We start from the raw sequence: 13,965 nt of genomic DNA on the forward strand, positions 1-13,965 counted from the left end.
AATTATCCGTATGAAAACAAATAAAATAATCCACATCAGCAAAGAACTTTCTTTTCGTTACTGCGTGGCTGCAGAAGAAGTCACTGCCGACGCAATGCGCACTGCACTTTCATCGGTGGTGTGACCGCATTGCGGATTCGCAACTTGCCAGCCCATTCTTTCTGACTTTACCGCATCATTGGGGAACGAGTGGAGGCTCACTTCACTTGCCACAGCTCTGCTGGTGCATTGCGGAACGCAGGACATGCGATTGTTTCTGAATTTCGTTTTGCACAAACGATGTGTAAAAACAAACAATCAAGCCTACTGGCCACCCCGAAGGAAGCAAGCAACTGCGCTACGGTCGCGCCGCCTGCGGTAACTCCAACATTCTTCGAAAAAATTCGCCGATGACCACGGGGTGGCGAGACAGTCTACAGAACTTGCGACTAACCCTTTCAGACAGTAGTGGTTTCATTATTTTCAACCATTCATCAAACCCGCGCAGGTGTCATGTTCATCCAATCGTCGTGTCCATCCAAGTGGCATCATGTTCAGTCAGTGTCATGGCCACACCATGGTAATTGCACTGCCAGGCAATGCCATGGTCTAGGGGTCTCTTCTGCAATTGCTTAACTCCGTTCGGCGTTACCTCCCTGCAGGGAATGCGCTCAACTGTTGGGAACGGGTCGGGTCGTCCTTGAACGACAACGACCTCGAACCGTGCCGGCTTCCAATTCCTATTTAGGGAAGCGTCGCACAGGGGAAAACAAAGGCTCCACGCGCGGCACAATGGGATGGGATAGCCAACCTGTCTGACGGATCCGATAGCATAGTTGACACTCACCTGCGCACCATAACTGCCGTGCGACAGCGAGTCAATGGGTTCGAAGAATGCTAGTTAATGGTCCGTATCTAAAAAGGGTGACCAAAAGTTGGTGCTGAAGTGATCACTTTGCAACAGTTCTGAATCTCACGAAACAGGTGGAATATATTCCACGTATACCCAGACGGAAACTGAACACAGCCGACTGGGAAAGTTTTCGAGAATGTACACTTTTAAAGCGAGATGACGTCGCACCTTCAGCGTTATTGGCGCTGTGGCATACTTCACAGCTTTAGTTGTTGATGCTGCTTCAAAGTCCATCCAACGTGTATATGGATTTTATATTAGGCGAGGAGTCACGTGGGGGAATGAGCAGTGTTGAAAGGTGCGTGAAAGCCAAAACACACTTTGCGAATCTTTACGTGAGTCTCCAACAGTCGAAAATTTAGATCATTTCAAGCGCATTTGGTTACAGGGAAGAAGAACATGCTGACAGGCGAAAAGGGGAAGCTGGGATAAGTACCTAACAGGAAGGTTAGTTCCTGTTATGCTGGTGCAGATTCGATGCAGATGAGATATGCAGGTGAGAAAGAAACTTGGGACAGGATGAGGAAGGTAAAAGGGCGGCATACACACTGGATGCCGTTAGTAAATAAACAAAGGAATAGCATAAAAGATCCAATGAATTCTCTTGGGGCTCATCTTGAACGTGTACCTAGTTTGCACACTACTCACCCGCATTCTTACGAAATAAAGAGCGAATACAAACAAAGCCACTGGAAAGAAATGCAGGCAAACTGAGGGGTACAGCAGCTCATTCACTATGGCTGAACGTGCGTTGCCCTGGTCTCCTGTAATCAGTCTGTGCCAGGACTTCACCGAATCACATATGAAGTGACCCAACTTTGAGATATTGTCGGTTCGCCCATATCTCCAAATAAGTTCAACTCCAGACAACTAGGGTTTGACCCGCACAAAAGGTGGTGGGTTTGACTGGTTAATTACCTGTATCACAATTAACTTCACCTTATCATGAAAAATAGTGGGTTCGACTCTCGAGCTGCACGATGTCGAACCATGCCGACTTCCCATTGCTCTTTCGGGAAGCGTCAGAGACGAATGGAAGGATGGATGCTAGGAGCGTCCCCTTCGGTACAGGGTGGCGGGTGGCGATGCCAAGCTGTTGTTATTATATTGCCTAATGACCTCCCTATGTTAGAAACAGAAAACAGTAAAGGACCAAAAAGGAAAGAAAAAGAAAGAGACCTACGATGAATTCCCATAGCCAAACTTTCTGAACCCGTAGTGTAAACTTTGTTTTTCACGCCTCCATTTGTCGTTTCCTTACTTTTTTTCAAGTAATGTTCTAATAGCCGCTTACTTATCTCGACTGCGGGCATGTATACTTTCCCCTGCTCTCGCTGAACCCAATGGTTTGCAGGACGAAAGAGATGCCTAAATCGACCACTGGGCAGTAATATTCACATTCTAATAAAAGACGCTCCACCGTTTCCCTAGCTTTAGCGTATCAAGCGCATGGTCCTTCTTCCTTCTTATATTCCGCTTCATAGGTGCGTCTTCTAAAGCGTCCTCGTCTCGCTTCGAAAAGTAGTGAGCGTTTCTTCGACATAAATTGTTTCTTTCCAGATTTCATTTCTTCCTCTTAAGTATTTACTCATAGCAGGTTTATTTTCCATGGCCGCCACCCATGAGATTAGCTCCGCCTCTCTGGTTTTTGTTGCAATGTCGCTCACCACACAGGCCGCACACTTGTTGTTAAGCTTCCTAGTTCTTTTTCTACACTGTTAATTAAGGTTTTTCCCGTATAAATACCTGAAAACTCTCGCAGCCCATTTACTTTCTTCCATATACCTCAGTCGCTCTTCATAATCAATCTTAGTGTGAGCTTCCCTAACTTCAAAACTTGTGCAGAAGATCTCCCCCTGCGCACTTTCATTTGTATTTTTCTCGAGAGCGCCCAATGCGAGGTTTCCGACTGACCCTTTGTTGACACCGAGACCTCATGGTAGACCTGATTTCAAGCAAACAACCCTATTCCCAAATGTTAGTCGTAGAACCATTAAACTTTAGGGCAGTAAACTCTTAGAATTACGCCTTTCTCCATGCCCCGGCGCACCTCCTACTATTGTATCCCCATAGCGCTCTTTGTTCATTATGGCCGCATTTCTCTTCCCCTTTGCTGTTATTCTTTTTTCCTGTGTTTTAGGATATATATCGCCTTCGTCTATCGATATAGTAAGTTATTTATGTTCTTTTACTCGAGGTAGTTCCTGGCCCTCAAGTGACACTGTTTTGGCTGCTTGCATTTAATACCCTAACGCCTGATCTTTAACACTAAATTTCCGACCTAAATTCTCGTCTTCCTGTCCAAAGATATTAACCAGGCGTTGCAAATGACTTTGCCTGTTAGCTAGCAACACAATGTCGTCTTCATAAAATAAACATGGAAGCTGCTGCTCTACTACTGTACCGGCCTGTTTGAATGAGAGATTAAATTCGATATTACTTCCCCTCTAGCGCACTTCCTATGTTCGCCATTTACATCATAAACAGCAGTGGCGATAAAGCGCACTCCTGCCACAGTCCCTTGTTGATATCAACTTTCTCCTCGCTCGTCATTCCTTCCCATTCAACACAAACAGCATCTTCTGTTTGAATTATGATATATATATTTCATTTTGGTACAAGTTACGTCCGACACCCTGTGCGTATAGTACTAAAATGATCAGGCAGCTTACGTAAATGTTTGGTAATTCAACAAAACCAACTAAACCATTACGCAACAATATGTGCTCAAAAACCAAATATGGTCTCAAATAGTGTTAGAGAAGTAGCACGACAAATATATACCCCATCGGCATATATTATCATTGTTCGAGCGACATTTTGGTCTGAAAACCACTGAATGCCTGTTCAAGGTTTTCATCCCTCCTGTACAAAGAGCACATTGTTGGTTTAATCTTGAGGGGAGCAGCACAAATTTTGCAGCACATTATTATTTCATGTGGCGCATTATATATATATATATATATATATATATATATATATATATATATATATATATATATATATATATATATATATATATATATAAGTGTGTGTGTGTGTGTGCATCTATATTAGGCAGGTTGTAGTTGGCACATGGAGTTGGCACTTCATTATCCAGACGCAGAGTAATGCCCAAAACCACTCGTGCACTACGTTTTAGAAGAATTGACTTTTTTTCTTGCTTAGTTTGAACGCATTGCATGTCGTACGTAGACACCACTACAGCCTGCTGAAGTACGTCATTCACGTACCAAATAGTCTAAATTATTATTGCTGGATGTCTTTCCAAAATATTTTATTCTCTTGGGGTTGGTGATCGCGTTGCTACGTTGTCTTTTCATGCGCCACGCGGCCAGGCGCTCTCGCAGAGTGCGGGTGATGCGCTCCACGTGCCGAGCATGCAGAGTGCTTGCAGGATCAGAAGCTCGTGCAACACTGGCCATCTTCCGTGTCGCCGTCTTCTTCTTGAATGACTTCCGTTGCTCGGCCAGAAATCACAACATCTGGGCGCGAAGCCACAAACCACTGCGGTATCTCTTCTATGTAGTCGGTTTCAGGACCATGAGTTTCATGATGTGAGTTTGACCGTCTCTGCGCATGCGCTTGGCACGCCACCTTCCAGAGTTGGCGTGCCGTAGAGGCGCCGGCGTGCTGAACCATGGTTGTAAATTGGCTGAACTCGTTTTTCATCAGTTCGTAAGGCTCATCGAACTCGATGATACGGCCTGCGTCAAGTACCTGGAAGATATGAGAATAAAAGGACATTGCGAATCCATGGCAACCCTGAGCTCACTGAGCGCCGCGGAACATAATCTACCACTCTATATAAGAAGGCATTCCACTTTGTATCAGCAGTCGTGGCTGAATCTCATATTCAAAGTACTGAGGAACCATTCTTGAATATTTTACGAAATAACTACGATGATTGCCGAGCGTCATTTATTGTTCCTAAACATGACGTTTTTTTTTCCAACGTTGTGCGATCGTCTAACAGTAATATAATGGTGATAACCGAAACATGGATAATAGAAGACATAACAGACACATAAGGGCGATCCGATTTACCGAAATTTCACATTGAATGACAGTACACCGAATTTCACACACAAAATTTCACATTGAATCAGTACACCTGGCGGTGTACTGATTGCTGTGCACCAGCAGTTATTGTGCTCCGTAGCGAAAAATGTCACGTCCGTTCTCAAAGTACTATGTACAATCATTCATGCTTCCCCCCATAGTACTATACTAAGTGTTTGCCGCCCCCCCCTACAGCCCTCCGAATAATATTACAGATTTCACCATTTCCACTTAATAACAGTTTGGGTGATTTGGGTGACTCCCTTTGGGTGATTTTAATTTTCATCAAAAAGGGCTGATCAAGGCCGTCCCCTTAACCATGGGAGGGAGTCCGGTAGAGATATTGTGGATTTCTGCCTCAATTTCAATTAAACTCAACTTCTCTGTCAACCTGCACTCGTTACACATAGCATTTGTAGCATTTTAGATCTCGTCCTAAGCAGTAACCCGGAAAGCTTATCATCAAAAATATGTCTACCCGAAGTGAGTGACCGCAAAGTAATTCACGCCACATTCTTGTTTCAACCCGTAAGACGCCATTTAGTCAACAAAACAATCCGCCTGAATAATAAAGGTAATTATAACGTTGTTAATATTGAACTGAGCGCATTCCTTCCTATGGTTGAGAGCCTATGATCTGCGCGTTCTACTAATGAAAACTGGACCACATTTAAGAATAAACTAGGTAACCCTAGTTGATAAGTTCATACCGAGAATAACGCTCCGCGGAAACCGAAACGAGCCATGGTTCACGAAAAGACTTAAAGGGCCCCTCACCATATCCGGCCATTTTGAGCTGACATGCGTAGAGCATAGATTACGCGATAACGATCTTGTCTGCAAAGTACTGCACCGCTACGCGCCGCGGTAAGAGGTGAAATTTCAAACCGAACGCCGGCTTTCTTTCTCCTCGCGGCTGCCGCGCTCCGAACCGGATAATGACGTACTCGTGCGCCTGCACCTACGTACTGGTGTCCGCAGTTTGACGTCGCTCGTGCTGACACGTCACTTCGCGAATTATTCGAGATATCTGCTATCTGTGCGACCTGTTGCTTGAATTGACGAATTGAAGTTAAGAGAAATACTGAAACACGGAAACGGAATGTCTGCGTGTTTTTTGTTTTACTTCGCATGAAAGCAAGAGAGATGTACTTCCGCTTCGTCTGCTGATTCCGACGGACGTGCGGTCACCTGCCCAGGTACCGAAACTATGCCATTTTCCACCGTGTTCCAGCGCGTGATCACGCTCTGCGATCCGCTTGTTCTGCCTCAGTATTCATGTAGCACAGAATAATACCGCTAGTCATGTGTCCTTGTGCACAGCGCACGAAATCGTGCGCTGATCGAAACGATTACACCGACAGCGGAAGTACGCATCGCCGACAAAAAATCAAGGAAAAAGAAAGTCAATGCCGGGCCCGTGACGCATGTGTCACGCGATCCTTGGGGTGTGGCGTGGAACAACGCAGAGAACGAATTTCGCTTGCGAAAGGCTAGACGGGGTGATTGGAAACAGCATCTCGCTATGTAGTGGAGCTTGCCTGCTGAAATTATGGGTTCGCGGCCCTGAAATATTTCTATCTTGGCTATTATTGAGCCGATTTGAAAAATTTTGCGGCAGAAATCTCCCTAGAGGACACGTAACAACTTCAAGCGTATAACCAAAATTTGCTGTGGGTCCTAGTGAGGAGTCCTTTATGCGAATAGAAAACAAAAAATAAACCTCGTTTCTGCTCAGTCAAACTAAACTGACACCCATCGGCCTGGGGGAAATATTTTGTGGCCGAAGCCGATTATTGGAGAGCTATACGGAATGCTAAATTCACCTTCTTCCCTGAGGAAAGGCCTAAAATGCTTTAGCGCAGCCCTAGTCAATTTTCACGAAGTCGCGGGATCGAATCCCGGCCACGGCGGCCGCATTTCGATGGGGGCGAAATACGAAAACACCCGTGTGCTTAGATTTAGGCGCACGTTAAAGAACCCCAGGTGGTCAAAATTTCCGGAGTCCTCCACTACGGCGTGCCTCATAATCAGAAAGTGGTTTTGGCACGTAAAACCCCAAATATTATTATTACTAGTCAATTTTCGTAAATATTAAACGCTCAGAAGGCACGCATGATGGCCATGTTATGTGCACATGGTGAGTTGCTCGGCGACCACGAGTGCAGTGATATTTTTAACGGAGCCTTTCTCTCTGCATTTACAAATGAAACTTCAACTCCAGACCTTCCCACATCTACTAATATAACTGAGCGTATCTCGCCAATTATATTCTCAGCTGACGGCGTCACCCCGATCATTGACATCAAGCTTTCATCGTCAACAGGTGTGGATGGCATTAACTTCAAACTTCTAAAAAATATTGAACACGCGTTAGTCGCGTACCTAACTTTCTTCTTTTCGCAGTCACTATCGTCAGGCATCTTACCATCGGACTGGAAAGTGGGCAAGGTCGTTCCAGTATTCAAATCAGGTAACAGCGACGCCCCAATAAATTATCGTGCTACATCTTTCACGTTTCCTGCAAACTCATGGAACACGCCATATACTCGCATATTGTTACATAGGAGAACGCAGATGAAAAGCTATATACAAGTATATTTTTAAAAATATACGCCGCACTTGGCCAAGAGGCAACAGCCCGCGCTAGCCTCTAATCGTCGTCGTCGTCTTCACACTTCTCGCCTCTTCGTGATCGCAAATACTGTTCCGTAACACTACCCCCGAGGACAAAAGCGCCGTCCCGGAGCGACTGAAGGCCGGACTTGGAAGCAGTGTAGTAGGCTTTCAGTCCACTGACATGCACGACATCTCTAGATGCCAGAGGAGAGAACGAGGTTGAACCCACAGGAGCATTTTCGTACGTCACAGGCGTCACCTGGCGCAGCACGCGGTAAGGCCCTGTGTATTGCGAAAGGAGCTTCTCTGAAAGTCCGACATGACGAGAGGGCGACCACAGCAGCACGAGCGCACCAGGCGAAAACTGTACGTCACGATGGCGGGCGTTGTGCTGACACTGCTGAGTGGTTTGTGACGCCGTCAGTCGAGCAAGGGCAAGCTGGCGTGCATGGTCGGCAAGGGCGATGGCGTCGTGCGCATGCTCGCTTGTTGTCATCGCTGCAGGAGGAAGTGCCGTGTCTAGGGGCAAGGTAGGCTCGCGACCATACAGTAGATAAAATGAAGAGAATCCGAAAGTGTCGAGCCGGGAAGAATTGTACGCAAATGTTACGTAGGAAAGGGTAATGTCCCAGTCGTGGTGGTCCTTTGAAACGTACATGGACAGCATATCGCTAAGATTACGGTTTAACGGCTCTCTCAGGCCATTGGTGTGAGGATGGTATGAGATAGTCAGCTTGTGTTGAATGAAGCAGGAGCGGACAATGTCGGTCATAACTTTCGAGAGGAAGTTTGCACCACGGTCAGTAAGCAGCTGTCGCGGGGCGCCATGAAGCAAGATAATGTCACGCAAGAGAAAGTCCGCGACGTCAGTGGCGCAACTGGTAGGGAGAGCCCGCGTGATAGCGTATAGGGTGGCGTAATCAGTAGCGACGGCTACCCATTTGTTCCCAGAGGAAGACGTGGGAAAGGGACCGAGGAGGTCTAGTCCAACACGAAAGAACGGTTCCACAGGGACGGTGAACGGCTGGAGATGACCGGCAGGTTGTACCTGAGGCGCTTTCCGACGGTGGCAGGGATCGCAGGCAACAACATAGCGTCGGACGGAGCGAGGTATACCAGGCCAATAGAAGCGGCGGCGAACGCGGTCGTACATGCGGGTTACCCCAAGATGTCCTGCAGTGGCTGCGTCATGCATCTCAGAGCACAGTCTGTCGTAGATGTTTTGGCACGACAAGAAGAAGATCAGAGCCGTCAGGGAGGAAATTCCTTCGATACAGAATGTCGCCCTGGGGGACATATCGGCGAACGGATGCCACGGTAGGTGTAAAGCGCAGACGGTCGATGAGTGCTCGCAGCGATCGGTCTCGGTACTGCTCATCAGTGATGTTAGCGAAGGCAGACACAGAGAAATAGCCGTTGGCGCTACTACTGTCGGCGTCGTCATGCTCGTCTATCGGCTAGCGAGACAGACAGTCAGCGTCCTTGTGCAGTCAGCCAGATTTATAGGTGACAGTATACAAATAATCTTGAAGGCGTAAGGCCCAGCGACCAAGTCTTCCTGAAGGATTTTTCAGTGAGCATGACCAGCAAAGCGCGCGATTGTCTGTGACAACAGAAAAGGGTCGGCCATATAAGTATGGGCGGAATTTCGCAACCGCCCAAACTAGGGCCAGGCACTCACGCTCAGTGATGGAATAGTTGCGCTCCACGGTTGAGAGGAGCCTGCTGGCGTAAGCGATAACACAGTCGTGACCACGCTAGCGTTGTGCCAGTACAGCGCGAATTCCGTGACCGCTGGCATCAGTATGGACTTCGGTAGGCGCAGAATGATCGAAATGGGCCAGAACGGAAGGTGTTGTGAGAATGTCGATTAGCTACGATAATGCAAAGGCCTCGTTATCGCCCCACTGCAAAGGGGCGTATTTTTTCAAAAGCTCTGTTAGTGGTCGTGCTATGGGGGCGAAATTTTTCAAGACACGGAGAAAGTACGAACAAAGGCCGATGAAGCTGCGCACATTCTTGACACATTTCGGAACAGGGAAGTGCGTAACAGCATGGATCTTGCCTGGGTCCGGTTGCACTCCGTTCGCGTCAACGACATGTCCAAGGACGGTAATCTGGCGATGGCCGAATTGGCACTGCGATGCGTTGAGTTGCAGACCGGCACGACGAAAAACGTCTAGGACAGCTGAGAGGCGCTCGGCGTGCGTAGCGAACGTTGGGGAGAATACTATAACGTCGTCCAAGTAGCACAGACACGTGGACAATTTGAAACCGTGAAGGGAGTCCATCATGCGTTCAAAAGTGGCAGGGGCGTTACATAGACCGAACCGTCGGCGGTTACGAAAGCAGTCTTCTTGCGGTAGCGATCGTCCACGGCAATCTGCCAGTAGCCGGAGCAAAGGTAAATAGAGGAGAAATAGCGAGCACCGCGGAAGCAGTCAAGGGCCTCATCAATCCGAGGTAGGGATACACGTCCTTTATGTAACCCTGTTAAGGTGCCGATAATTCACGCAAAAGCGTCATGAGTCATCCTTCTTTTTGACCAGTACAAAAGGTGACGCCGATTGACTACATGACGGTTCAAGAATATTCTTGGGAGGCATTTTGCGAACTTCTGCGTGAATAATTTGACGCTCAGCCGGTGACACTCGATACGGGAGGCGATGAATAGGAGGGGCATCGCCGGTATTAATGCGATGATTAACAGCTGTAGTTTGGGCCAAAGGACGTTCGTTAAAGTAAAAAATATCGTGGTAGCAAAACAGACCGCGGTAGATCTCACGAGCGTGCTCGGACGGCAAGTCGGGCGCAATCATTTTCTGTAAGTCGGCGATGGTACAAGTTGCCCAGAGCGATTGTAGAGGAGGATCGGATGAATTGTCGTCTACTGCAATGGATGCTACTCAGTGATCCTCGAATGAGCAAAGCTGGGCCAGAGACATCCCGCGTGGCAGCGCTTGTGTCGTCAAGCCAAAATGACTACTGGCAGGCAGACGCAATTCGCCTAATATATAAAACTGTATGTGGTACTGTGATCCCATGTTTAAGGAGGACGGCTTGCATAGGAGCCGCGATGTAATGACCGTCTGGGACTGGTAAGTATGACACTAAGTCAACCTAAGTTAGTGCCCAAGGTGGCAAGCGAACGAAGTCGACGGAACTGAGGCGACTGGGGTGTGGTTCAGCAGGATCCAGAACAGGCAGGTCAAGGCGGAGAGTGCTGGCGGAACAATTGATGAGAGCAGAATGTGCGGAGAGGAAGTCTAAGACGAGGGTGATGTCGCTGGGACAGAGGGCGATGACTCTGAATAGCACGATAGTGGAGCGATCGGCGAAGGAGACGCGGGCGGCACACACACCAATTACAGGGGCTGTTCCCCCATCGGCGATACGGACAACAGGCGTCGTAGCGGGGGCGGTTATTTTCTTGAGCTGGTTACGAAGGTCAGGGCTTATTACCGACAAATGCGCCCCAGTGCCTATAACTGTAGGCACAGAAACACCTTCGACTTGCACGTCAAGAAGGTTCAGATGAGTGGGCAACGTCAATAGAGGATTTGGCGGCATAGGGAGCAATGCAGCATCACCCCGAGGCGCTGCATCGTCTAGTTTTCCAGCTGGGATCGTCTTCCGAAGGGAGTCTGCGAATAGGAGCGACAGGGCTGGGGAGAGCGAGATTGTAGTCGATGGGGCGAAGACGAACGAGAATAGGGGCGGTTAGGTGCAGGAGAATCAGCGGCGGCATTATCAGAGCGTGCGGCACAGGGACGAGAAGGGCCACCTGGGGGGCGAGAGTAGGCAAGATATGTAGACCGGGTCGGGGAATTCCAGTGACTGCGACAGTACCGAGAAATGTGCCCGATTCGATGGTAGTGAAAACAAATGGGCTTGTCGTCAGCAGTGCGCCATTCAGATGGGTTGCGGAAACGTGGTGGGTAAGACGATGCGGGACGGGGCGGAATCGAAGAAGCCGGGCGGGTATCAGGGCGATGGGCCGAGCAGACGGTGTGAAGACACGTTTTCGAACTCCTGGCGGCCAACTGCCTGGATCAGGGAAACCTGACTGCAGATGCGTTCGTGGGACTGGAGTCGAAGGCAGCCGTAAACGCGGCAGGACGATCCTGGTAACTTCGGCAGTGTTGTTGGGATGAGGAGTGTCGGCACAGGAAGATGTCGCTGGGGTGTTGGGCAGACGGGCAAATTGCTGGTCAATACGTCGGCTTTTAGCGAGTTGCAGGCGGCACTTTTTTATAACTGCATCCACCGACGCCACGTTGTTGCAAACGAGCAAACTGATGGCGTCATGGGCAATGCCTTTGAGGATGTGGGAAACCTTGTCTGACTCAGTCATGTGTGCGTCAACTTTGCGGCACAGAGCCAAGAAGTCCTGAATGTACGTGACATAGGGCTCTGTTGACATCTGCACACGGCCGGAAAGCGCCTTCTGCGCGGCAAGTTGGTGACCGTAGGGGTTGGCGAACAAGTCTCGAAGCTTTGGCTCAGGTGAATCCCAACTGGTGAGCTCATCTTCGTGCGTCTGAAACCAAACTCGAGGTGTGCCACCGAGGTAAAAGACTACGTTGGCGAACATGATAGTAGGGTCCCACCGGTTATTGCGGCTGACGTGTTCATACAGGCAGTCATCGACGTCTTCCCCATCTCTGCCCGAGCATACGCCAGGATTACGGGGAGCGGGGAGAGTGTGTAGGTCGTCGAAGTGGCAGCAGGTGTCGGAGCCGGCGGGCTCGAGTAGTCGTCGCCGGGAGCCATGAAGGAAGGCACGACGTACCGTCCACTGCGAAGCTCCGTGACGAGGTACAGGGAACGTCCACCTCCACCAGATATGTTACGTAGGAGGACGCAGATGAAAAGCTGAATACAATTATATTTACAAGAAAATACGCCGCGCTTGGCCAAGAGGCTACAGCCCGCGCTAGCCCCTAATCGTCGTCGTCGTCTTCACACTGCTCGCCGCTTCGTGATCGCAAATACTGTTCCGTAGCAATATCATGAACTTTTTAGATTAAATGTGTTTTTTTCACGCTTGTCGACATTGATTTCAAAAAGGGTATTTTTGCGATACGCAGCTGGCGATTTTCCTTCATGACCTGCATACTAACCTCAACAGTAACCTTCCGACTGATGCCATATTCCTGGATTTCGCTTAAGCATTTGACATGTTTCTTGATAAACGTTTGCTACTAAAATTGTCTAGGTTAAATTTACACCCCGATGTGGCAAAGTGTGTTGAAGCATTCTTGACTAACCGCTCTCAGTTTGTCTTTGTTAATAACCTTTATTTAACATCAGGCGTCTCGCAGGGGTCCGCCGTAGGACCGCTTCTTTTCTTAATATATATTAACGATCTAGAAATGTATGTATAATGTAACATTCGTTTGTTTGCAGATGACTGTGTAATCTACCGCACAGTTACCAACACACTTGACCACACATTCATCCAGAACTACTTTAATTATGTAAAACAATGGTATAACTGCTGGCTAATGAACCTAAATCCTAACAAACGCAAACTTGCGTATTTCACTCGCCGCCGTAGCCCCTTCAGATTTACCTGTTTCGTCACTAATGATCAAATTGAATCAGTCCAATCATTCAAATACCTCGGTGTCACTCTAGCTTATCTGTCCTGGCGCTTGCCCACTACTAACATAATCTCATCTGATAATAAATCACTGGGATTTCTTAGGAATACCAATTCTAAAGTCCGTTACATAAACGAGTTCGAAGCCAGACTGCTGCATATTTGCTCATGGTGCATTTATTGTTTCCGACATCCGGGATAAGTTTCAAATTGTCGAATAGGTTCCTCGCCCTGCGTGTGCGAGACATGAAATAGTTTCCTCGTATCTGACGTTCCTGTAGACAGTTGTTGCACGCAGGCCACATTTGCTTAACTTCTCAAATCTCATTGAAAACTTAAGCGCTGTCAATCTGAATGATGCATGTGGTCTTATGTGCCAATACCGCCGTTTGATTATAAGACACGCCGTAGTGGGGGACCCGGGAATAATTTTGACCACCAGGGAATCTTTAAGGTACTCCCAATGCACGGGAGACGGGCTTTTCTACGTTACGTCTCCATAGAAATTTGGCCACCACGGCCTTGATTCGATCCCACGTCCTCGTGCTCAGCAGCGAAAAACTCTAACCGTTAAGCCACCGAGGTGGGTCGTTTTCAATCTGTTATGTAGCTCTCAGCTTTTACCGATGCTGAAGATGCAAGAAATCGGGGGAGGTATTCTGTAAGAGTCCACCTAGTGGACTGTTAATTTCGGCCGTTCCTAATTGGCTAGGGCCACCCGTCTCCTGCTCGCTCGTGCAGCTGCATCCAATCAGCAGCGGCCGAAATTGACAGTTCACTATGTGGA

General features: G+C 48.2%; 1 protein-coding gene across 2 annotated transcripts in view; it reads right to left on the bottom strand.

Annotated features, from left to right (window-relative positions):
* Positions 1-4,152: 4,152 nt before the first annotated feature.
* The window catches only part of LOC142573242 (ATP-binding cassette subfamily C member 4-like), a 495,730-nt gene continuing 485,917 nt past the window's right edge, over positions 4,153-13,965 (bottom strand). For both annotated transcript variants that reach the window (XM_075682847.1, XM_075682846.1), the window contains one exon: positions 4,153-4,612. In XM_075682847.1, the coding sequence (XP_075538962.1) occupies positions 4,292-4,612 (321 nt within the window). In that variant the 3' untranslated portion in view covers positions 4,153-4,291. The remainder of the gene's footprint in view (positions 4,613-13,965) is intronic.

The sequence above is a fragment of the Dermacentor variabilis genome, chromosome 2, assembly GCF_050947875.1.
Source record: "Dermacentor variabilis isolate Ectoservices chromosome 2, ASM5094787v1, whole genome shotgun sequence".
NCBI lineage: Eukaryota > Metazoa > Arthropoda > Arachnida > Ixodida > Ixodidae > Dermacentor > Dermacentor variabilis.